The sequence below is a fragment of the Bemisia tabaci genome, chromosome 2 (assembly GCF_918797505.1).
Source record: "Bemisia tabaci chromosome 2, PGI_BMITA_v3".
Taxonomy (NCBI): domain Eukaryota; kingdom Metazoa; phylum Arthropoda; class Insecta; order Hemiptera; family Aleyrodidae; genus Bemisia; species Bemisia tabaci.
Window position 1 is genome coordinate 40,487,347 of NC_092794.1, and position 26,657 is coordinate 40,514,003.

The 26,657-nt window shown below is 37.4% G+C and overlaps 1 protein-coding gene across 1 annotated transcript in view; it reads left to right on the forward strand.

Annotated features, from left to right (window-relative positions):
• The window catches only part of LOC109037293 (dynein beta chain, ciliary), a 684,333-nt gene that overhangs the window by 439,949 nt on the left and 217,727 nt on the right, over positions 1-26,657 (forward strand). The window contains exons 39-40 of the mRNA XM_072296415.1: positions 14,640-14,833; positions 18,007-18,211. Coding sequence (XP_072152516.1) covers positions 14,640-14,833; positions 18,007-18,211 — 399 coding nt within the window. The remainder of the gene's footprint in view (positions 1-14,639; positions 14,834-18,006; positions 18,212-26,657) is intronic.

Here is a 26,657-nt window from a genome sequence, read left to right on the forward strand (position 1 = left end):
AAAGACTTGGGTCTGGCCAAGTCCTGCTTAGGTTTAAACATTGAACAGTCGAAAAACATGATCAAAATCAATCAAGCTCCTTTCATAAAAGATCTGCTTCAACACTTTAACATGACTGATGCAAAATCAATGAAAACGCCTATGGAGCATAAGTTGTCCCTAGAACCCAACAAAGTAAGTTTACCTGATGTTCCGTATCAATCCCTCATAGGATCTTTAATGTACTTAGCTGTAAACACTAGGCCAGATATCGCTTTTACCTGCAGCTACTTAAGCCAGTTTAATACTTGTTATAACTTTTAGCATTGGAAAGCTGCCCAACGCGTTCTTAAATATCTTGAAGGAACAATTGACCGAAGTATTATTTACACCAAAAGTACAGACAATTGACAGGATTCTCAGATTCAGACTGGGGAAATAATGCCCTTGACCGCAAATCTTTTAGCGGGAATGTTTTCATGTATGCTCAAGGCCCAATTTCCTGGGAAACTAAAAAGCAAGAATGTATTGCTTTAAGCAGTACAGAAGCTGAGTGCGTAGCTATGACTCTAGCAGCCAAAGAGGCAATCTTTCTTAAAAATATTTTAAATGAACTTTTTTCTTTTGACCGCCCTATTGTGTTAAATAATGATAACCAAAGTGCTCACAGATAACCAAAAATGAAATGTTTCATAAACGAACCAAACATATCAGCATCAAATATCATTTTATCAGGCACACAGTTGCAAAAAATCAAATTCAAATTGCATACATTCCTAGCGCAGAATTAGTTGCTGATCTGCTTACCAAAGCGTTGCCTGCTCCACAGCATCGCATTCTGACTAACATGATCCTAAAATAAAGCTCCTATACTTTTATTTTTAATACATTTTCCTTTTGTGTAATCAAGCATTTTTTTTCTCTCCTCAAATGCTAGATTAAAGGGGCGTGTCTTGTCAATTTGTGGAAATGAATCCATTTTTTCTCGTATTTTCTTTCCTGAGTCAGTACTCGCTGCACTAAACTCTGTTCTTCAATACGTCTGCCATGCACTGATGTACTCACTCAATTTTGAACCAATTTGTATCTATTAACTCCTTTTAGTTTAAATTAAACACAATCCATTACTAGATTAAGGGGGTGTGTTAAAGCTGTGTCATATCCTAGCAAATGCTGCCCTCTGGTGGCCCAATTTGGAACCTTATGTATGTTTGATCGACCTGCCTCATGGCGTCGTTTCCTTTGTGCTGACTTTGTTAACGAAGTTTAAAGAATAAAATGGATAACTGAGTAACAGTGCGGATGTTCACCTTTTTCCCAACAATTTAACAGTTTATCTGTTTCTTTCTAAAAACTACAAAAAACCCCAAAAAACTTTCAGATTCTAAGGGGTAAAGAATCCGGCCAAAGTCTTAAACTTGTTGAACCAAATTTTCTTATTACTTGTAAAAGAAAATTAAAAATTATACTTTACTGAAAATCGAATGTGGGCCCCTTCATAAACGAGTGATACAACATTCAATGCATGTGTGTATGTGAACCTCTTGTAGTTTTGTAGGAGCCCAAGCGGTTCGCTCGCTCTTTGCAACAAACGCTACATTCGTGAATGGAAAGTCCTTGAAGGAGCACATAACGTCCTTTTTCTTTCTTTAACTTTTGCATTTTTTATTCAGAATCTTCGTAAAATCAAAAAGAAAAGTATGGACTGATCTGAGCCTTATATGTGCTCTAAAACAATATGAAATATTTTATCGCACAAAGTCGAACTGTAGATCGAATGTAGCCCCTTCATTTAGGAGTGATGCAACAGTCATGACGTGTAAGTATGTGTGGCCCTTGCAGGAGCCCCCTTCCTCACCTATTTGCATTTTTATCTAAAGTACAAAAAAAAAAATCGGTATGGATTGATATGAGCCTTCTGTGCTCCAAGATAATATGAAATATTTTATCGCACAAAGTCCAATATTTTTCGATTCAGGTCCTACAAATGCTTTTAAAAGAGCATGAAAAAAAAAAAAATACTCAATCGGCTGGCGAAAGTCCAGTATTTTTCTTGAGAATAGTCTCCTCCTTCAATGAGTGATGCAATAATTGCGACATTTTTTTATGAAAAGCCCTTGCAGAAGCCTTTTTATTTGACTCAGCTAAATTTTGAAGAATCACTGACGTGTCCGCAAAAATGCGTAAAAAAGATAGGTCACTGAAATTAATGCTTCATAGAAATATCTGAGGATCCATGTCAAAACCCTCTTACCTATTCTACTCTGCGTAAGAAATAAAAACGCTCTTTTCAACCATGATTATCTGGGTAATCCGGAGTCCTTTTCATGACGATCAGTTCATTATGCAGTGGTATGGGATACAATGTTATAATAGCTACCATTTACATGCAAATTAAACTGCAGCATCATAAGTTGAGATTCAAAATATTATACAATAAATAAGTTTTGGGAGAAAGCAAAGGAAGACTGATACGCTCAAAAAATACACTGAAAGCAATCTTCCAGCATGCAGAGGGGACAAATACTAATGATTACTTGCATCACTCATTGAAGGAGGAGACTATTCTCAAGAAAAATACTGGACTTTCGCCAGCCGATTGAGTATTTTTTTTTTTTTTTTCATGCTCTTTTAAAAGCATTTGTAGGACCTGAATCGAAAAATATTGGACTTTGTGCGATAAAATATTTCATATTATCTTGGAGCACAGAAGGCTTATATCAATCCATACCGTTTTTTTTTTTTGTACTTTAGATAAAAATGCAAATAGGTGAGGAAGGGGGCTCCTGCAAGGGCCACACATACTTACACGTCATGACTGTTGCATCACTCCTAAATGAAGGGGCTACATTCGATCTACAGTTCGACTTTGTGCGATAAAATATTTCATATTGTTTTAGAGCACATATAAGGCTCAGATCAGTCCATACTTTTCTTTTTGATTTTACGAAGATTCTGAATAAAAAATGCAAAAGTTAAAGAAAGAAAAAGGACGTTATGTGCTCCTTCAAGGACTTTCCATTCACGAATGTAGCGTTTGTTGCAAAGAGCGAGCGAACCGCTTGGGCTCCTACAAAACTACAAGAGGTTCACATACACACATGCAGTGAATGTTGTATCACTCGTTTATGAAGGGGCCCACATTCGATTTTCAGTAAAGTATAATTTTTAATTTTCTTTTACGAGTAATAAGAAAATTTGGTTCAATAAGTTTAAGACTTTGGCCGGATTCTTTACCCCTTAGAATCTAAAAGTTTTTTGGGGTTTTGAATTATAATCTAATCATTTTATTTGGGTACCTAAGCGTTCAAAGGTGATGATTTTTTATACTTTTTGAATAATCATTCGCGGCCAAACAAAATTGTTTGGCCAAAAAAAAAAAAAAAATTGTGCAGTGTGGGTGCACGCTTCCTTGTGTTTGTGGATGTTAAAGTACTCTCTACTCTACTCCTCATTTTAGATGGATTAGAGATACAGGAAGTTAAACTTGAATGCCTTCTTCCTCTGGCCTTGTTAGTTATTTTTACTTTCTCGCTACCCTGGGGTAGAGATAGTATTGTCATCCTCCAAGGGGGAAAAAAGTTGAAATTTCATCATTTTTCGTTTTCAGGTCCCAGGAGTCAAAATAACCGTACTTGAAAAAATGTGTGTCCGTCCGTCCGGCGTCCCCCAATCTGTCTATAGCGATATCTTAGAATCTATCTCTTCGATTCCATTTAAAATTTGCACAGAACACCATATTTATGGTGTCCTTATGCACTTCAGTAAAATTTGTAGGGCTAGGGGCCAAGGTCCATTTTTAGCAAAGTCACACGGAAAGCTCATTTTGAAGGGCTGTAAATTTTAATAAATGCCTCCAAATCTTTAATAGTGGGCATCAAGCACATCACCTGGGTCTTTAATTTAAGTTCCTAAAAGATCTTTGGACTAAACTCAAAATTCAAGGGATTACGAGGCACAAAAGTAGGGCACTTTGCTCCGCGACATCACACAAACAGCTCATTTTCAGGGACTGTGAATTTTAAAAAAATGCCTTTAATTCTTTGAAAGTTGGCAAAAGAGAGCCATCTGGGTCATTAATATAAGTTCCTCAGAGAGCTTTGGACTAAACTAAAAATTGAAAGGTTACGCGTCATATAGCGAGGAAAGCACTTTGATCACACGGAGAGCTCACTTTGACGGACTGTAGATTTTGAAAAAAATGCCTTTAATTCTTTGAAAGTTAGCACAAAATCACCACCTGGATCATTAATTTAAGTTCCGAAAGGATCTTTGGGCTAATCTCATAATTGCAGAGGGGCCGATAACAATTACTCAATTCTCCGATAAATGAGTCGGAACGCTCCTGGGTATTAGCAGTAAACGCTTTGAGTCAGGTGAAACCTAGGATTTTTAATGCATTTTATAATGCATCATATACAATCTTCAATATTAAACCGTAGGTATTCACCAAGCAAAATAGGTACTTACATACTGTGAATCATCGAAGCTAACACTAGAACTGACGCTTAGATCTTAATTGGAGACTAATATGTTTGTTGTTAATGAACTTACAATCCCAGCGGATTCCATCATTCCTGGTACCTGTTTATGAGGTGCTGAACACAAATAAAAGAATAATAATGCACGAACAAGACTGATTTAATGATTAATGATTACACAAAAGAGAACTTGTTTACGTATCACAGACAACTTGTTCCAATTTGTTCATGTTGTTGTTGATTAAAACACGGGGATACGAGCAGCTAAGGAGGTGGCGCTCTCTGTTATTGCCGTTTCGACTTACGGGGATACGCGCTAAGGAGGTGGCGCTGTCGGCGGGCGGGTGGTGAACCATTCCCAGCAAGGAGATTCGACCACAATTTTGAAAGGACCCCGCACACTGCACCATGACCGATTGCCTTCTGACTTATGTTTTTCGATTCTCCTCAAGATGCTGATCAAAAGTTATAATTGCGCCAACTTTCTACGATGCACAGTTTTCGCAAAAACGCAAAGAGAAGATTCAATTATTTGATGATAAAAAGCCAGAAAGATTCCTCATTTCAGTGCTCGATTGAAAAGCGGCTGTGTTTCAACTAGGAAATCATGGGGACTCCCGCACCGAGCGGCAGTCTTATCTCGGATTCCGCACGCCGGCCGGCCGTTTTGATCGACCAACAAAAAGTGACCGACCTTCAGATTCTTGAGGAGCATAAGAACAGGAAAGTCTGAACGTTTACCGGGCGAGTGCGGGAGGGAGACAGCCCCTGAGTCGGCAGGTACAGATAAGAAGACGGACACACGCTACGTTTTTTCCTTATTTACATCGGGCCTGTTCTCAAATGCTTTGTTCTTTTTCATTCATAGTTGCCGAATAATTGAATCTTCTCTTTGCGTTTTTGCGAAAACGGTGCATCGTAGAAAGTTGGTGCAATTATAGATTTTGATCAGCATCTTAAGGAGAATTGAAAAACATAAGTCAGAAGGCAATCGGTCATGGTGCAGCTTCCCATAAGAGGTGTGCGGGGTCCTTTGGGATTGATTGCCCCGGAATAATCGGTTTTATTTTAACACTACTTAAACATCGAATAGTGATTCTACCCATCAAAGTAGGTTTTCGATAGCTTTTTACCGTGCTTAAGGAAAGATTATAATACAGGGTGTACCAAAAGTCCGCCTCACCCCTGCTAACTTTTGAACGAATTGAGCTAGGGTAATGAAACTTTCGGAATGTTCCTATCTCAAAGAGGACCATCTTTTGGGGGGGGGGTCAAAATTTTGGTCCCCCCTTAGAGGGGGGGGGGGCGCGGGGGGCCCCCAACTTTCTTTTTCAAATGGCAACCTCTGTCTTGTGATACCTCATTCAAAAGAACATAAAAAACTAAGAATTTTGGCGCAAACAGCAGATCAAAATCTTAAGTTTTGACCGAGTTATGATAGGTCAAAGGTCAAATTTGACCTATTTTCAAAAAATCATAACTCCGATTCAAATTATCGTAAAGAAAAAATAAAACGGGAAAATTTACCAAATTGTGTCCGCTTTTAAGTAAAAATTGCAGAAATCACTTCGATTTAATTTTAAGGGGGGGCTCGGACCCCCAAATACGTCAATTCAAAGGTCATTCAATTTTCCCGCGAAAGAAGCAAATTTCCCCTAGATTTGCACACATCATCTCAGTAAAGTCAAAATCAGTTCAACATTACGTTGGAAAGTCCCTAAGAAGCCAATTTCCCCTAGATTTGCCTCCACATCATCTCAGTAAAGTCAAAATCATTTCAACATTACGTTGGCAGTCCCCAAATCTCGGGAAAAGTTAAATAAAACGAAATTTAGACGGTCAAATTTAATCACCTTAAATTTCGTTTTTTTTTAACTTTTCCCGAGATTTAGGGACTTTCCAACGTAATGTTGAACTGATTTTGACTTTACTGAGATGATGTGTGCAAATCTAGGGGAAATTTGCTTCTTTCGCGGGAAAATTGAATGACCTTTGAATTGACGTATTTGGGGGTCCGAGCCCCCCCTTAAAATTAAATCGAAGTGATTTCTGCAATTTTTACTTAAAAGCGGACACAATTTGGTAAATTTTCCCGTTTTATTTATTCTTTACGATAATTTGAATCGGAGTTATGATTTTTTGAAAATAGATCAAATTTGACCTTTGACCTTTCATAACTCGGTCAAAACTTAAGATTTTGATCTGCGGTTTGCGCCAAAACTCTTAGTTTTTTATGTTCTTTCGAATGAGGTACCACAAGATAGAGGTTGCCATTTTTAAAAAAATGTTGGGGGCCCCCCGCCCCCCTCTGAGGGGGGGCCAAAATGTTGACCCCCCCCCCCCCCCCCCCCCAAAAAAGATAGGAACATCCCTTTGAGATAGGAACATTCCGAAAGTTTCATTACCCTAGCTCAATGTGTTCAAAAGTTAGCAGGGGTGGGATGGACTTTTGCTACACCCTGTATATAATCGTATCTAAATTATTATTATGAAGTCAATGAATCCTATAGATCCTGTTGCTTACATTTAGCAACAATCAGAACTATTGAATAACTATTCAACTTTATAATAATAATATTCATAATGATACCGTGGATATGACTTTATTCACACGGGTTTATAGCGTTACCATGCGGATGTATATAGAACTCTGTTACCACGGAGACATATCTGGTTGAAGCTTAATTAGCTTTCACAAGTTCCCCCCCTTGAGGTTGCCTGAATATTTAATTTCAAATATTTACTTAAATTATGACTTATTTTCAACATGACAATTTGTAAATGTGTGACGTTTGAATATTTGATGAATTTTGAACGCATCATATGTTATATTCCTCTCAATACTCGGGAACATTTGGTTTTTATGAACTTCATTATTTACAAAAAATACTATGCCTCATTAAAAACCTTAACCATATGAAAAACCATTGGATAAAAACATAGGCAAGGGAAAAAGAGTACCTACAGTGTGCGAGTGAATCGATTTCTGATTTGTTTGATTCGGATAAGCATTGACAGAATGATTATTGTCACCTTCTCAAAAAATTTCCGGATCCAATCTGCTCCTTTCTCAAACATAACATTACTACTCTCACTTCATTATTTTTGTTTAAGCAAAGGCGTTCTTGATCTTCATTCATTGTTTCGATTGCTTTGGTTACGTTGCTCACCCATTTAGTTGGGTATATGTGAGTTGCATTCTGCAATGTACCTTTACACAGAGACCGTCGGTATTACTTGTAAAGGGTGCCTCTGGTGTAGTGTCATAAGTCACGATTGGTAGGTAATTTTGATTGTTAAGATCTGTCAGTTCTTTGTCGAATTTGGGTGGATTCATGATCAGTTGTTCCTTTTTGATTTCATGATTCATTATTCTTTCTCGGACCTTGTTCTGTCTCACGTTTAGCAAGAGATTGTTTGAAGTTGAGGAAAGCTTGCTTCTGTTTCTTATAACCAACGATGTCTTCTACGGTCGACATGTATCTTGTACGCTGTTAATATTATCTCTATTGCTCTGTCAAGAGCTGCTTCCGCCATTTGGTATCTTTCGAACAAGTTGGTACTTAGAAGAATGACGTCATCAAGTGCCTCAGCCAAGATGTTGTTTTATTCCATGAGGATTTTCACATCAGACTTTAAATGTTTATAGAGTGAAGGAAGAACCGCTCAAAACGAGCATCATTTAATTTAATTATACTCTAATCATTTGATTTGGGCACCTAAGCGATCAAAGGTTCACGGGTGATGATTATTTATTCTTCCTGAATAATCATTCCCGACGAAACCAAGTTGTTCCAGTGTGGGTGCACGCTTCCTTGTGTTTGTGAATTTTAAAGTACTCTCTGCTCTACTCGTTATTCTAGACGGTTTAGAGATACAGGAAAATAAACTTGAATGCCTTCTTCTTCTGTTTCTATTATTTTCTTCTTTTGCGTTTCTTTTCATCGTCGTCTCTCATATTCCTGTTAATTTGTATATCAACGGTGAGTGGTAACGGTTAGAATACCGCGAAGTAGGCGATGAGCATTCAGTCACGGTTTCATACAGAATTTCATGCATAGGATGTAGGATATACAGGACAACACAGGATGGACAGGAGAACGTATGACGGACGGGACAGCAGAGGATATGGATAGGCTCGGTTTAGTTCCATTATTTTTGCTGTTAGTCGATAGTAGGATACCTGAAACCAGATAACAACAGAAACAGAAACACGAACAGCAAGAACAGAAGTAAGTTAAACATATATGCATTTTTACATACATTCTCACTCGATTAATTATTATTTATTTGATTCATAATTTGGTGCGGAAGGAAATCATCCAAAATGTATGATATACTTATGCTTTTAAGAATTTTTTTGAATAGAGATGAAAGATTTAAAGAATTTGTTGTGAGGAAAAGTAAGGACACTTAATGAAGTTTGCTTTAACAGGTCCTAATGAATCATAGAAAAGCTAAGATTCTTAAGGATCGCCGTCTTTACGAGAAGGCATCATTAATGAATTATTTATTTGAAGATGCCTCATAATATTGACAAATCCATTCTGAATGTATGAATTCATCACATATTGTGAAGGGATTTACGATATAGTTCAGTGGTTTGATTAAATATTTCGGAACTATCATCGTTCGATCAAAATTCCAATTGAACTTTATGATTTTTTGAAATTGGCAGTATTTTTCTAAATAATCCAGGAAAAGTGTCAATCGGCAAAAGCGAGAAAGTCTTATGCGATCCTCGCACCATGATGGGGGGCGATACCCCCCCCCCCCCATATGCCGGCGCGAGGCGCCGGTACGCGGTGCATGAATTGGCCGTAGGGCAATTTTTTTTCTTAAACGTTTCTTTTCATCATCGTCTTTCATCCTCTTGTTAATTTGCATATGAACGGAGGGTGGCGACGGTTATAATACAGCCAAGTAGGCGATGAACATTCACTCAGGGTTTCAAACAGGATCTCATGCATAAGATGTAGGATATACAGGACAACACAACGTGGACAGAAGGGGAGAGCTGAGGATATGGATAGGCTCGGTTTACTTCCATTTTTGTTTGCTCTTAGTGGATTGTAGGTATTACCTGAAACAAAATGACAACAGAAACAGAAAAACAAAAAGAACTATCTATTTTGCACATCGACATTAACTTGAGTTCATTATGGTATGTCTGAAAATATCGGATAATGTAGTCCATCTTGCTTAATACCACTAATCGCTAAACAGGGATTTTCAATACGTTTTGAACTTTACTCTGTGGCATATTCGAATAATGAAGATCTGCATTCTTAGTATGCAAACCACTGAACTCCGACTCATTTGTCAACTTTCCTCTTTTATCTCCTCATTTCAGCAGCACTTAATAGTCTTCCAAAGTCTTTCAGCTATACCTTTAATCCTTAATTATTTCTTTAAATGTCTTTACATTTCCTCGCAAAGAAATCCTCAAATCTTTCATCTCTATTCAAGCCCAGTTAGACAACAAATATTTTTAAGACATTTTTGAAATATGAAATTAATATTTTCACAAAATATTTTGGGAAACCTTTAAAAATATTTTTAAAATATGTTAATGTTAACATCATATTTTGTTTAAAAAATATTTCTTGAATATTGTCAAAGTATTATAAGAATGTTTTGAAAATATTGCACAAGAATTGCACCCTAGAGTGCGCGCTCTCTAGATGATGTATTTGGTACTAATGTTCTTTCGAACGTGCATATGGGTTACTATCAGATGGTGGATCATCGTAGAGTTGTGACTTACCTTAAAACCCGCGCCGTCCTAGTCGGGATTAGAACCCACGCCTCGGGATGGAGTTGCAATCCGAAGTCCAGTACTTTACCACCAGACCAGCCTGGCTTGATATAGATGGGCCCCTAAATTCAATCTCTTAACTATCGCAGGCCTCTGAGTCCGTAATATGTTTGTTTATCTACGGATTCTTATGATATTTTACCAGACTTTATTATTTATTATTTATTTATTGTTGGCGCGTAGACGTAGTATACCGCCTTTGCGATCGTTTCGAACCCTGCTCGATTCAATAACCGAATCCCTTAGTTCCTTACCGAAAAGTGACTACCGCGAACTTCTGAGATTTTCCAAAGCATGTAAAAAGTGTATGTATCCGTCAATAATTATAATTTAAAGTTGTTTTTCATTCTGGGGCTTTCTAGTTTATGTGCAGTGAATACCAAGAGTCTACGTTACTTGGTTTTTTTTAAAAAAAGCCTAGGAATACGCACCGCTGATTTAAAATATGCAAATATAAGCAGAATCAAGCGAACTGATTCGAGGATGGCTGACCAATTCGGCACTCTTCGAATGAGAATTTCACTCCCTCCGTTTCGTTCAAAACGTTGCTTTGACAGATCTCCACACCCCTGTTATGCTTTTCAAAATTTGGTAGCACTCCTCCATTAGCCAGGGCAGCGTAAGTGCAATCTGTGATGAGCCTTGAGACTCATTAGACCATTTGCTAAACGTGGCTTATACAGGAATCCACCTATCCCTCTGTTCCCCACGCTCCTGATCATTGCGTCGGTGTCATGAAGAACAATGGGCCTTGGGCCGCCTTGGGTCCCGGTGCGCCCTAGACCCGTACCCCAATTACTTACGCTGGATTAACCATTTCACCGTCACGGTAGGATTCAGCCAATTTTCAAAAAAAATTGTTTCGCGTGTGTTTAGCAATTTATTCCTTACTCTCCGTTAAAACACAAATAAAAAGAGACCTCATTCATAAAAATCGGCTGAAAACTTTTAAAAAAGAAATTGACACCATACTTTAATGCCTTAGTTCCTTAAATATACGATCATTTTAAGCACTCAAACATTTATACCACCAGTTATAACCATGAGGTGATTTCCTGAGAGCCGATAATATCACGAATTTCTCATAGAACCCATCAAAAATGGCTTGCTTTTTGGGCAGCCGATTCGGCCATTGAACTGGGGTTTAAAGGGAAGCTGATAATAACACAAACCTCTGAGAAAAATTTTGAGATAGACATGGATTCTGTTCAGCATATCGATGCATAAGCATTTTCACACGTAGAATCTAATTTTCACGTCAGGGAGTGGACATATTTTGATTTTTTCGATTTTATATGAAAAATTGATGGTTCTTCGGGATTGAAATTACTTGTAATTGTTTCTTGAAAAATGAAGGCACCCAAAATGACTATAGCATATTGACTTTTGCATATGTGCACTCACGAAATTGATTCGTAAATTCAACGAGTGGGTACTTCGACCAGGTACATCAAGTTTCTGCGATTATTTACGGCAAATCGGTAGATTTTCGGGATGTGGATTTCTTACTTTCAATTCATGAATGAATAAAGCATACACATGGTTGAACTTCTTTCCATGAAAAGACGTTTAAAGTAACAAAATCAAGACATCATCATCATCATTAATATAAACTTCGAAGGATTCTGCCTTTTTCTATTTCACTCGAGGGGAAGTGTCCCCTCCCCGCCTCTCTTCCCCACCCGGTGACTGACGCTGCGCTGTGCTGAACGGTTCAGCCTGAACCTTTCCCCTATGTCTGACCGTTCCCCTTTCCTCTGTCAATCGAACCATGCCACCGCTTACGCATTGTCGCTCGCCCACCCAGGTACCAGGGTACATACCTAGCGGCCAGCGGTCAGTTGATGACAAATCTCGCTCATGCTCCCACGCAACGCATAGATTACGCCAGCAAATTATTTTCCGAATGATTAGAATTTCTTCGATAGTAATTTTCTTTATTTATTTGACTGTACTTTTTCTCTGCTTTACTGTGTTTTCCTTGGTTCTCTGCTGTGTTTTTCTTAAACCTCCTCGGTGTTTTTTTATCTTGCTCATGCTCACACGCAGCTGAGCTCAGATTACCCTAGTGGAGTCATTTTCTTTGTTATTTTTCTATATATTTTTCTCTGTTATACTGTGCTTTTCTTGAATTTCTTCTGCGTTTTTCTGTCTTTTCTTTTCCTTTCTGTTCTAATATTTCTTTTCCTATCCTTTGTTCTCTGAGGATATTTTTGATAAAATAAGCATGAATCCAGCTTCAATGATGACGTATTGCAGGACGTGTCGTCTGGCGACACAATAAATTCGCTGTTTAACATTGTGCGTCATAAGACGAACTTTCGACCTGTCAATGTAAATTTAATGGGTTTTGTGGGATTTCTTAGGCCCAGCTCAATTGAATAACGGCAAATCAAATTTTGAGTAGCAGGCCCACCGGGAATATAAATGAAATTTCCCGCTGGGTAACTTTTTATTATTTTAACAACACTGTAAAAAAGGGAAATTTATATTAATACTTATCATTTAAGGAAGCGCAACTAAAATTTCAGTAATATTTTTCAGAAAAGTAAAAAAAAAAGTGGCTAAAGATGGTTCCTCACTTACTCGTGGTGTTGGCTGTTTCTGCTAAGTGGGAACCGTCCATTTCAAGATACAGTCTATCTCTTGCCCCGTCATTGTTATTCTACAAGTTAATTGTGGAGTGAAAATTTAATAATGTTTTTTATGAAATCTTCTTAATAAAGTGATAAAAAATTCGCAACCACTACAAAATCGGCTCGCGAAGCGAGCCGAATGTCACTCGCGTAGCGAGTGACCGGGGGTCCAGGGGGCGCAGCCCCCCGGCTAGACGTGACGGGCGCGCGAAGCGCGCCCAGAACGGCTAGTATTTAAAGCAATTGCATTTATATCGAGTGAACTTCCTTTCAGTAATATAGTGGGATTTATAATACCGATAATTTGGGTATTTTAGCCCCAAAATACCTTTAAATCGACTTTATCTTTCAGGAGTTCGACAGAATTTTTCCTTTCTTTGCTTAAATTATTCCGTAGCACTTTTCTTCAAAGAATCTTATAAGATTTTTCTTGCGGCAGATCAAAAAACTGAAACTCGTTCGAATGGTTTTCTACATTCACAATACACGGTCTTGCCAAGGTGCGTCGTTGACCTCGCAGTGTTGGATCGTGAATTCTCTTGTTGTGGTGCTTGCCTATTTTGAAATCTCTGTAAATGAAAACTAAAGGGGTTGATATGTGCGAGTTAATGACGCGCCTTATCAGCACATTGTGTTGGAGTTCACTGCTTGTTTATTACTTGTTCAAGTAGGGCAGCATTAAAACACCTAATTTGGTTTCGTTAAGTGATAAGTTCATCTTTGATACAGTGTTCTAGAAAAGTTATTTTTTATTAGCCGTATTAGTTTTTTCTATTTTTATGAGAAATCAAGGATTTTTTATGTATTAATATTCCAATAATTAAACAATGGATCATTATTTTTTCTTTTGGAGCTTGGAATTGTTTTTTTTTGGTGGGGGCGGGCAAAGCACCGTTTTAGATGTTTTATTCATATATTAAGAATTACTTAATTTTATAATTGCAAATTTAAACATACTCAGTTAAAAGGCAGTAAATTAAAGCTGAGACTCATTAAAATTGCGCTCACCGCTGAGCGCTTCTCTAATACCCACGTATTAGAGCTTTCCCGCTTGTTTTTTTTTCATATGTGCTTTGAGAACTTGCAGAACGTTAACTTAGGTCCCTCCAAAAAACTAATTCAAGGTTCAGTGACCAGAAATGGGCCTTTTATCAACGATAGATGCGGCAATTTCCTACGAAATGACTGGAAAATGCGGGATAATCGATGTTTCGAAATTTCTTAAAACCGCCAGGTCCATTTTTCTGGATCGGTGCTTTGAGGGCATTCAGAACATATTTCAACGTTTTTCCTTTCAAAAGGTTGAAAGGTTAAGGACCAAGAGATACTCTGTAATCTACGATCCCAAAAAAACAAAAATTAAATTTTTGTATAAAAATTGCAGCCAAATCCCAAAAAAACTCACTAGGTACCTACTATAAATAAAAACAAAAATAAATAAAGAAATAAATAAAACGAGTCATCCGAAACATATGACGGCAGTACCGTTTGGATTCATCATTTAAAAGTAAGTGAAACGGCTCAATTTTCCCCGTGTGAACAAACGAAATATCACCATCAAAATTGAAAAAAACTGATTCTAATACGAGACTGAAATCGAAGAGGAACAAGTGCAGAAATATAACCAATCTTTCATCCTTTTAAAATTAGCTCAAAGATTTTTGACTTTGACTTTTTTTATTTTGATTTTTGTATTTCACCAACTTTTAAATATTTCATTTTCAGCTTCAAGGTATAAAATGGATAAAAAATAAGTATGGTGATCATTTGAACGTGGTTCGTCTTGGTCAAGATCAAACAATGGACATCTTAGAGGAATGTCTACGTGATGGGCGACCTCTATTGATTGAAAACATCGGAGAAAGCCTTGACCCCATTTTATCCAATCTAATAGCTCGGAATTTAATTCACAGAGGAAAGTAAGGAATTTTAAATAATACAATATTTTATTAACTTAAAAATGTGCAAAGCAAATTGGTCTCCGCTTCCGTACCACAGAAATCGGCAAATCTCCCCGCCAAGCTAAACATATATAGAAAAGTACCACGATTGAGCAAAGCCTGTAAGATGAAGTGCAAAAAAAAACGCATTCAAACAACAATTCAACAACCATACCGGGTGTCCGTAAAGTAACTGAAAAGTGGGTATAATTTTTGAACAAAAAAAGATAGAAGCTCGTGGTTTGTGGCATTCTTCATCATCCAGAGGGGGAAATTTTTCGATGGGGGGTTTTTCTTGGTGGACCCCCCTGGGGGGCCCCAAGGGGGGGCAACTTTCAAAATTCAAATAGCAACCCCCATTTCTTTAGACATGGTTAAAAAGAACTTAAAAAGACAAGAAAAATGACGCAAATAAAATTAAAATCGGTTCACTCGTTCAAAAGTTACAGCCGGTCAAAATTTTAAATTGACCACTTTTCGAAAAATCACCGTTGAGCTCCCAATTACCGAAAAAACAAAAACAAACCTGGAATGAAAAGTTTGAAAAGTGCCCTTTAAGGCAAGGAAAAACAACTGACGTTGTCACAAGTTTGGATGACATTGTTTCAAAATAAAATTTCGGAAAATTCAACATGGCGGCAAATTTGAGGAAACGCGAATAATGAAAATTCCAGAAACTGTTATCTTTCAAATACCCTCTAGTTTAAGGAAATCAATGGTATCAATTTTTTTTCCTTTATTTGGCCAAGTAAGAGCAATAATTTGGTGACTTTAAAGTTGTTAAGCGGGACGCCTTCAATCGTTGGAGTATGCGACATCACATGCACAGGATTAAGTGTGCTGTCAAAAAATGAAGCCGATGTGAAAAAGCGCTCCTCCTTTGGGATGCTTTAGTAATGTTCAAGGTCCTCATCCTCAAAAAAGAAGAAAAGAGAAATTAAGCAATTTTTACCCACAAACTTGGTGAGCCAAAAAAAACATGGTATATCCTGATGGGGTAGGGGCGGTTGACATTTTTGACATTTCTCTATCTGAAAATTGAAAACGCAAGAATAATTGTGATTCTCTGATTCCTGGCACTCCAAGTTGGCAAGAAGGATATCTGCTACGCTTTCAATTCCGAAAACGCCGTTCTACTCTTGATTATTATCTGAATTGAGATTATCTTATTGACAGCCTCAACCTCACGATTTGAGGAACCGATATTTTAGGTAATATCTGATGCAATATCTGATCGGTAACACTATTTACGAATCTGAAATCAGTATGCTAAGTTCTCTTGATCATACTGCGTTCTGATTTAGTTGGCATTTACTATTGTAAATTTACTATTGTTTGCAGTAAAATGAAGATCACTTTGAAGATTTGACGGAATAACAGAGCATCAGGTATAACAAGTTCCACTTTAAAAAATAATAATAATAAAAAAATTGCTCAATTTTTCTTTTCTTCTTTTTTGAGGATGAGGACCTTGAACATTACTAAAGCATCCCAAAGGAGGAGCGCTTTTTCACATCGGCTTCATTTTTTGACAGCACACCTAATCCTGTGCATGTGATGTCGCATACTCCAACGATTGAAGGCGTCCGATTATTATCTGCGGCGTCTGTAAAAAAAACATTAATTTAAACCTTTAAAATATGGATTGAAAACCATGAGAACATAGAGGTAGATCATACGGTAAAAGGAATTTGTTGTTATTTCGTGATTTTCATTTAAAAAAAGTTATTAGGTTTAAAAGTTTAAGGCTTTAAAGTTTAAAGTAAAAACTTACCTTAAGTAGCTTTCATTTCATTTGAATTTCAAAATTTCATTCCTAAATTTTAGTCACTGTAATGCATTATTTTCGATTGGTTTATCCTAGGAGCGTATTGCATGGCTCCATTTCTTAGTTTAAAAAATCCATTTCTCCAATAGCAACTTCGATTTTATTGTTTCAAAATTCGTGCCTCGTATTATTTTCCTATTTAAAAAGTAGGTTCCTATTTAAAGGTCAATAGGTCCAAATTCGATAAGTAGCAGATCGATAGATCGAAAATCGATGAGTCGAAGATCTATAGATCAAAAGTCTATCGATCGAAAATCGATGAGTCGAAGATCGATGGGTCGAAGATTATCCCCCAGCTACCTCCTTTACGATCCTATTACGTACCAGTTTAACTCGGGATGGATTGCATATCTAGGGAAGATGCCGCTTATCTCGCGTCACCAACCCCCAAGGAGCCCTCATACCAAAAATGGGAACTTCCCAATCAAATGATCCAAAGATATAGAGATCAGTCAGTGGAGTGGCGTTTTTATTAATATGGAAGATAGATGGATTATAAAATTGGCAACCGTTGAACATTAAAACGTACAAAAGTTAAAATTCTCTCATATTCACTCTCCATATATAGGGAGATGAAAGAAAATGGGGGTTTGAACTTCAAGGATAAAAGTGTTAGGCAAGTTTTTGAAAACCAAGAAGAAATCTTTAAAATCTTTTGAATCTAGAATATTTTTATTTTCACTTCATTTTATCAATATCATTCGGCACTTCTTCTTTCATGACCATACAGTCGTATATTGGTATAATCATTTTAAAAATCTGGTAATTCATCTCTACGAATTGCGTCATCTAGAACTAAGGCGTTTTCAGGTTTGGTAGGTATCTGCCAGTGTTCCCGGGTGCTCCATGTACTAGATGTATACGTTCTGCCTTTCTCTGTGGTGCTATTGGCTACTTCGTCATTCTGTGACGTCAGGCGTACGGATATCTTAAGATAGGGAAGCGTTTTCTTATAAGGTTTTTGTCCGTACGCTTTCCACGCCAGGATAGGGAAGATCTGCACGACACGGATGTATCCATACGCTTGGGATCACTGGAATCTGCTGCTACGTATTACCTGAGCGCTTTTAATTGACAAAATCTGTTTTGGGGATGGAGGAAGAGAAGAAGAATTGAATAATGTTCTAGAATACGATACGATACGATACAATCAATTATTAATAACCGGCCTAATACAAGGAATTTTTGCTTTCACCCATAAAGTTTGTGATGCTCGAAGTAAATCTATAACTTTGAAGTGTGAAGGAAGAGATTTAATTTCAAACATTCAAGGGTGTATTACTCTAAGAGATGAATAACTTTAGACCTCTTTTACATTTTTCAGAGCAGTCAAAGTGGGTGAAAAAGAAATGATATTCAACCCAAAGTTCCGCCTCATTCTGCAAACCAAACTGGCAAATCCTCATTATAAACCGGAATTGCAAGCACAAACCACGTTGATAAATTTCACTGTTACTCACAAAGGATTAGAAGAACAATTACTCGCGGAGGTAGTAAAAGCAGAACGCCCTGACCTTGAGGAATTGAAAGTAATTTTTTATTAATATATCCAAGTAATAGGAGTCCTGGTAAAAATTATTAGTAGTGCTTGGTTATGAAACAGATCTGACACTGATGGCAGCATTGAATGACTCTCAAGTTCATGTCAAAAAAGGCCGAAACTAACAGCAAATAAGTCTGATCATAGTCGCCTCGAGCGTTGGTCCGACTTACGTATTGACTAAGTCGGCTCTGTCTATTTTGGCGTTGACTCAAGCGCTTTTAAAGGAAGGAATTCGATCATTTTAGCAGGGTGGTTTTTCAAGTCACCAGGTAAAATCATTTGTGTTGCTCTATTCAATGTTCGGATCAAGCTATGTAGGTACTTACGGTGATCCGACGGTTGCCATTTTTTGTGTCAGAGCGACGTGCGATATATCGCATCAATTCGTTCCATAATTTCAGCTACTTGTCATTCTTTTTCAAATTTCCAGATCGCACTTCTGTCGTCAAGAGAAAATAAAATTCATGTACATTCGACAAAGAAATTCAACGCAATAAAGGCAAGCTTTTTCCAGATGAGAAATATCGCATTCGAGTGCAGTTTCGATATCAGTATCGAATGCGATATTTTTTCCTCTAAAAAAACCCTGCCTTTATTTTGTTGAATTTCTTTGTCAAATTTGGTACATGAATTTTATAGTCCGGTAGCGATTCCTGCCCATGAAAGCTAGGGAAGCTGAATTAGCGCGAGGGGGGGATGTCCTACACAGATGTTAACGAGACCGAGTGTTGGTAGTAGTATATCAGGCCACGGCGATTACAGCGCTAGAACTGGGGAAAGGAAAGAAGAGACAAAGGTCACATAAAAAATTGCACCATTCAACAGATATTTACATACTAACCAATGGGCCAACTGATGATCGATGTATCCAGACTGATATAACTTTTGTCACTTGTTTCCCCAGTTCTAGTACACTGCGACTATAGAGTACAATAGAGTCGCGATGTACTGGAGCGCCGATGAAGTCAATCTATGAACGGGCCTTTCCGAGCTGCTTGTGCTCCGAGAAGTGTGAACCAAGTGTGAACCCAACGGCACTTATTATCATGGTGGCTTATGGAGAAATCACGAACTGCTTGTGTTTTTTCGACATTTTTTAATTCAGTCAACATTCATTTTTGCAAATTTTGCTTTAAACAGGTAGTGAAAGCCATTAAGAACCCAATAATGTAATAAAGCCTTGAATAATATTCAAAAAGGGACGTAAATTGAGACTTAAACCAAGTGTGAACCGACCAGCATTTCTTATCACGGCGGCTTACGGGGAAACCCTGGTAAAACTGATCACCAAAAAAATAGGCGACATCGCCTAAAAGGTAGGTGACATCACCTAGAAGGTAGGCGACATCACCTAGAAGGTAGGCGACATCGCCTAGACGGTAGGTGACATCGCCTGGAAGGTAGGTGACATCACCTGGAAGCTAAGTGACATCACCTGGAAGCTAGGTTACATCACACAGGTCGCATTTGAGTTTCAGGATTAAGTAAGGAAAAATTAAATATTAACTGGCTAATTATTGGTTAATTTCATGGGTAGATACAAGAACATTTGCTTTGTGTTAAACATTTTGTCATGGGAACGGAGTTCCCATGATATTACAATCGTTCCGTTGCTATCGCTATGGGATTCCCTATACCTCTGCGACCTTGAGCGTTTCGCCCAGTCTCCGATTTTTGGTTGATTTTCCGATGTATCAAAAACCGTTGTATTTTTTAGCCAATCATGTCTCTGCGTCAAGTTGTGTTGATTTGTAAAATTCGCTTTCAGCGAGTTTTTTTCCACCTTGAGATGTCGTGTCTGACTGGTAAATCTGTGCAGAACCACGAAGTTCCGTTTTTGGGCAAATTCTTTTTTTTGGGAGGTTCTGATTGGTTATTTTTCGCCATCAGTTTTCTGTTCGTTGGTGCAAAAGATCGCCTACCTCGGTGTTCTTGAGAAGCTGCCATTATCCCACCTCAAATTTGAAAAATAGAAGTAAAGAAATAATAACCATCGTACAAGGTGGAAAATTGCTCTGGAGGACTCGTTATGGACAAATAAGTCAAAATCAGACCTCGATTGATTGATTTAATTCATGGATACGCAAATATTGCCTTAGCTCAACTGCCGCAATCGGAATGCATGCTGGGATGAACCTCGAGACGCATTAAAACAGTGCGAACCATGGCTCCTACAGCAATGCGCTTCACATCTCAAAAGCAGTCAAGGTCTCTTGTGATAAGTCCCGCCCATTGCCCGAGTCTTTTAAATGCTATTTTTACACTCACTCACGTGGATCCGTTATAGCCTAGTTGACTAAACCGCTTCGTATTTTTGATTAGGTGCGGGCACCCGGCGATCGGGAGTTCGATACCTGACGATGGGAACTACTTTTTAATGGTTGTATTGAATGTTTTAGACTAATCATCAAAAAATAATTAATAGTAGATGATAAATGTACGAACATTTTCTCGTGAGTTAATATGTTAAACAAAAATACTGGAATATACCTCCTTCATATAATCAGCCACATGTTCCCCCAAATTAATGACGTTATTTTCTTTTGTCAATAAAGTTAATTTGCATTCAACGTTCGTAAGTTAAGCAAAAAGTACCTATTGATACGAATAGAAAGACATGAAAATAGTATGTCTAACATTTCAGTTGTTTTTTTGTTTTTTCAATAAAACAAATTGACTGGGACTAGAATCATCGTATCTCTGAAGACAAAAGCTAAGTTTTTTGATACAGAAATACTAATATATTCATCCTTTATATAATCAGGGAGATGTTGACCCAAATATTGATGTATATTTTCTCTGTTCGCCCAAATTAATGATGGTATTTTCTTTTTTCAATAAAATTAATTTACATTCCACGTTCTTAAAGCAATATTTTCTCCAAAATTCAGCAAAAAAGAACAATTTATACCTACGCAAAAACTAAATAAACAAATAAATAAATAAAGCAATGACATAAAAGTAGTATAGGTAGTACACATCTAACATTTCGGTTACATCTATTTGAATGAAAAAATGGCAACTTAGGAAGCACATAGGTCACTTATCGACGGTGAAACTATCAAACCACGTATCTCGGTTTGCGACGTCGCAGACTTCCTGTCATACTTTATTTTTTAAATGAAAAGCTACTTAACGTCCAGTCTTGAAAATTTCCGTGATTTTTCCTCTTCGTGCGGAGAAAATTCTGTGAAAATTTCAAGGAATGATATTGATTTGGTCTACTTCGAAAAAATAAAATGTGAGCGGAGATTTTTAAACACCGCAAACGAGATACGTGGTTTGGTAGTTTCACCGTCGTTATGATGCGTATTCGGGCATATGCGTAGAGTAAAAATATCATACTTTACGCCGAAAAAACGAAACTGAAAGTTAAATGCGTTAACTTCCAAAAACCATACATAATCCAACGAAAATAAACAATTGTTAAATAACAGCTTTCTTGTATGCAAAGAAAAAAAATTAAAAATGTTAAAAAAGAGATGTCGACACAAAATTACATAGTCCCTTCAATTCTGAAGATACTACAAACGAACTGTGCCTTAAAATTTACATATCCCAGAAGCAAAAGTTCCCATGACGAATATTGCTATCGCTAGCGATTGCAAAAACCAACTTGTTTATATCTACAGTGGAAAAAACTATAAGAATAAATATATGTAAAAAAGGAAATTTAGAACATTAAGTCAAATAAAATCAAGAATGAAGTGAAAATAAAATAGATTAAAGACATGTAATGTCGTAAAAAAAATATACGTTAGAAGCGGACGTTGGAAAATGAAAAAAGTAAAAAACAAAAAAAAGTGAAAAATAAAATGCAGTCTGAAAATGAAACATAGTAAATAAAATAAAATATAATAAAATAGAGAAAAAAGTAAAATAACACAGCGTGAAAAAATAAAAAATTAAAAAATAAAGTAAATTAAAAAAATAAAATAGGGAATATAATAAAATAGAGTGAAATAATAAAGTAGAGTAAAATGAAATAATGTAAAATGAAATAAAGGTAAAAATGAAAAAAAAAGGTAAAAAATAAAATGAAGTAAAGTAATAAACTGAAATCAATTAAAGTAAAAAACGAACTAATCAATAAAAACTGGTCGAGATATCCGGGCTGTACAGTGCACGTTTCATTCGAAGCTAAATGTAGGTTTTTCGTTACTGTTTTCAGGAGGCCGGCTGGCTTAGTAGATAAGATCTTCGTTCAGCGTTCGGGAGGTCCCAGGTTCAATCCCCGGAGCAGGCAAAAATATCCAGATTAAAATTCCAACAAAAGTGCCTAACAGTGTCACGTGGACGCCATTTTTCACAGTTTTTGAAATAATCCCCGCACATAACCCATTTTGGGGGGGGGGGTGGCTTTTTACACGGCCCACAATGCTAGGTGACATCGCCTACACATTTTAGGCGATATCGCCTACATATTTTAGGCGACATCGCCTGTTCCAAGAATCGCCTCACCTAAGTTGGTGAGGCGATGTCGCCAGTTTTACCAGGGGAGCAACGACTGCTTGTTTTTTTTGACATTCTTTAATTCAATCTATATTAAATGTTGCAAATTTTGTTTTAAATAAATATTCAAAGCCATAATGAATCCATTAATGTATGTCAATCCTGGATAATATTCATACATGGACTCCATGTCAGACTTATTACCGGCCTACTTAGCTGGTTCATTGTGTGTGGAGCTAGCACACGACGAGTTCCTACCTGTGTTCTACCGTAAGAGTCGGGAGTGGGGAGCGCTGAGCGCGAGTGTCTGCGCATGCATCATCGCAACACTGAAAAAAAATGCGTACTAATTTTAAGTAAACGCGTTGTCGTGGATTTTTTACTAATTCGAAGGTGGGTCCGCCTTGGAAGAAAACACCAGGTTTCTCAATGTAGGCATTCAGAATTGTCTTGGAAGAAGAAAGTCCTATTTTGTCGAATTAAATCAACGGCGTTTTAAAATAAGCGATCGTGTACTTGAATGAAGAAACCTGTTTCTTGATATTAGTAAACGGGGACAACGCCCTCAGAGCACCTACGTTTCCTGTTTTCAACTACCCAGCTTGCTTGAAAGAGGAAAACACGTTGCGTCGAAAGAATTAATCGTTTTCTTAAAATTAGTAAACGGGGCGAACGCCCTCTGAAATCGTTCGTTGCCTCGTTCCAAGTCATCAGCTTGCTTGATCGAATAAAACACGGTACGTCGAAAGAAGGAATCAGTATCTTTAAAATTAGTAAACGGGCTGAGCACCTTCCGAGGGGAAAAACCAATTGGCACTACGCTCGTTGCTTTATTCCAAGTAACAACTCGCTGGATGAAAGAAACCCCGTTGCGTCAAAAGATGAAACCAGGTTCCTTAAAATTAGTAAACGGGGCGGGGTGGTGACGCCTCCTATGAGGATGATGCATGCAATTGCTGCCAGATGCCGTTACCATCTGCTTAAATCTACACCATTTATGACGGAATAAAGGAGACGGAAGTTAAAACATCCAGATGCACATTATATTTGTCTACAAAATAATTTTTGTTTAGGGAAAAATTCATTTAATGTGTCCTTTCAGAAATCACTTGTATGCTCGGAGTCGACAAGAAACTAAATAAATAAAGAAGTAAAGAAGGAGAAGATGAGGAAAATATTTGCGTTGTTTTAAATAGATCGGCACTGTGCATTTGAAGTATTAATTTTTATTTTTAAATGAAGGGGGCCTCTTAAAGGGGACATTAATACTAAATTAGATTTAAGCCGGGGTTTTTTGCATTGTATCAGTTCATTTTCATCTGAAAATGTATTTCTTCACACTGAACAATCGCATTTTTTGTTTTTTCTTCTTTACTTTTCCTGTCCTGATGAATGAAAGATCGCTCGCAGATAAAATTGAAAAGGGTCAAATAAAATGCATGCTCATGCCAAGGGCCGAGGAAGAAATAAAAAAAATGTGGTGAGAATCATACTTTCCAGCATGTCTCCCACCAAGTTGACAGATGAAGATAATCGAATAACTCTGCTGTTACGTAGTGTATATGTTAGTGGCAGAACCCGATTCCAGGCAGAACTAGATTTGCCTAGGCAAAACCCGTTTTGCCTGTTTTCCGTCGGCAAAACTAGAATTGCCTAGGCAAAACCTATTTTGCCTGTTTTGCGTAGGCAAAACTAGCCGACCGTAGGCGGAACTAGTTTTGCCTGCTGATGTTCAGGCAAAACTGATGAGGTACGGCAAAACTAGTTCCGCCGGAAATGAACCGGCAAAACTAGTTCCGCCTAAAAGGAACCGGCAAAACTGGCCCTACCAATTGAAATTGATAAGTACAAGCGGAGTGTTCGGCGATGCTGAGCGAGACCGCATTACGTAACACCGTTTACATTTCGGGAGGGACATGGATCTGTCACCATAGAGTACATAGAGTCGTAATGTAAATGGGAGAGCTGGCGCCATGTTCTGCACGACGAGTTCCGAGCCTGACGTGCGCCGAGTTCGGGTCACTTTTTCGATACATGTTCGATCCAAAATGGCGGTGTGGAATACGTGGTGATTCCTATCTTCTTTGTTTACATCGGATGGCCGGGTACCCGTGTATCGCAAACAATCGATTATGTATCGAAAAAGTGACCCGGCGTCACACAGGAGTTTCGGAATTCGGGAGCACCTAGAATCCGATCAGCTGAGCTATTATCAGTGTCTCTCCCACTGTTGAGAAGATTCGGACGCTCCGATGAGTGATATTGCCGCGTTTGTGCTAAGTTGCCGAACTAAGAACGTTTTCTATTGTGTGTCATTTCATATTGAATATTTTCTTTTATGCAACCCTAAATGTCATGGCAGCTCCGCATGCAACAATAAATAGATAAATTGTTACATTTATTTTTTAGTATAAGACTTCTATGTGTAATAAATAAAGTGACCCCCTGCTCTTAAATTTTTCGTAAAGTTACTACCTATTTTACCCTATCCTTTATTTTCTTTTTAATTATTATTTTTCATTTTTTTTTCGGTCCGGCAAAACTAGTTTCGCCTGGTCGTGTTCAGGCAAAACTGACAGCGCTCCGGCGGAACTGGTTTTGTCTACTTTGCGCAGGCAAAACTAGATGCCTCGGAAAAATACATTTTTGCCTAGGCAAATCTAGTTCTGCCTGGAATCGGGTTTTGCCGCCAACATATACAATGTTCAATTTCGATTTTCCGGGTCCCTTTGATTAATGGCCGCGACGCGACGATGGAGAGGATTGAAAAAAAATAAAGTTTTTTCTGTATTTTCGAAAGGAATTTGTGAGTGCAAAATTGTTGGTATTTAAAACGTTGATTCATTGGTGTCCGGGTAAATTTTGGGTCGAAGTGCCTGTTGGGACCGATCCCCCCCCCTCCCTCCTTAATCTTGTGCGGATACTCTTGGGAGCTCAACATTTTCTACTATAATTGAGGTATTTGAACCTTTTCACCTTTTTTTCATGCAAAATAGGGTGGATCCAGCACATCTTTACCACCTTCCTATCAATTTTAGATAGTGTGACGAAAAGGAAGTGCAGATATACAATAACATATTAAAACGTCACGCGTGTGATTATGTAAACCGAGTAAAATATAAAAGTTATCGAAGATTGAACTTTTTTTATGAACAAATTGTGACCGTCAACGGAAAAAGATGCCTTAATCGGGAAAAAATCAAAGCCTATTTTTCAGATCTTATTTTTTAAAGTAAGGAATTAGAAATATTAATGTTTCTTTTACAGTGCTCACGTTCTTCCTTTTCCGCCCGATGTGAAATTACCTAGAACTACTGAATAGAATTATTAATATTCTGATTGAGATCGAATAGTCTAATAAATGGTCTAAAATAGTATTGAATATTATAGTCGAATTGAATAGGACTATTAATATTTAAAAAAGTGTAACAATCTCAGTCATCAAAAATAAAAAGTTATTATGTTACATACATTTTCGAAGAGTTTCATTCTTTATTCTTATTTTTGTAAAGTCGTCGATTCTTCAAGAAAAAATGAAGAGAGAAAATTTTATCATAGGTGAATTGTATTAAATTCTTTTTAATAAGATTAAAAATTAAATTCAGATGGGATAAAAAACAAATATAAACATTGAAAATTGACGACGATAACGAGCGTATTTATTTTTTGCTCCAAATTCATCTTTTCGAGTTCAGAAAATCTTATCTCATCAGGTCCCACGCATATCCAGTATCACAATAATGGTGAGAGCCTAAGTCAGTGACTTATATACTGTAAATTCGCCCGACGGAGGCATAAGCCCCAATGTCTAAGTTGGTAGGGTGTTATGTTCGAAAACTGTAGGTCCCAGGTTCAAATCCCGATAGGTAGGCCAAAATTAGCAAGTCAGTGGTTGCCATGTGGAGTCTTCGACACTTGCAGATATGCAGTTGAATACTTTTTTTCATATAAAAAATTCGATACATTTATCAATTATTTGC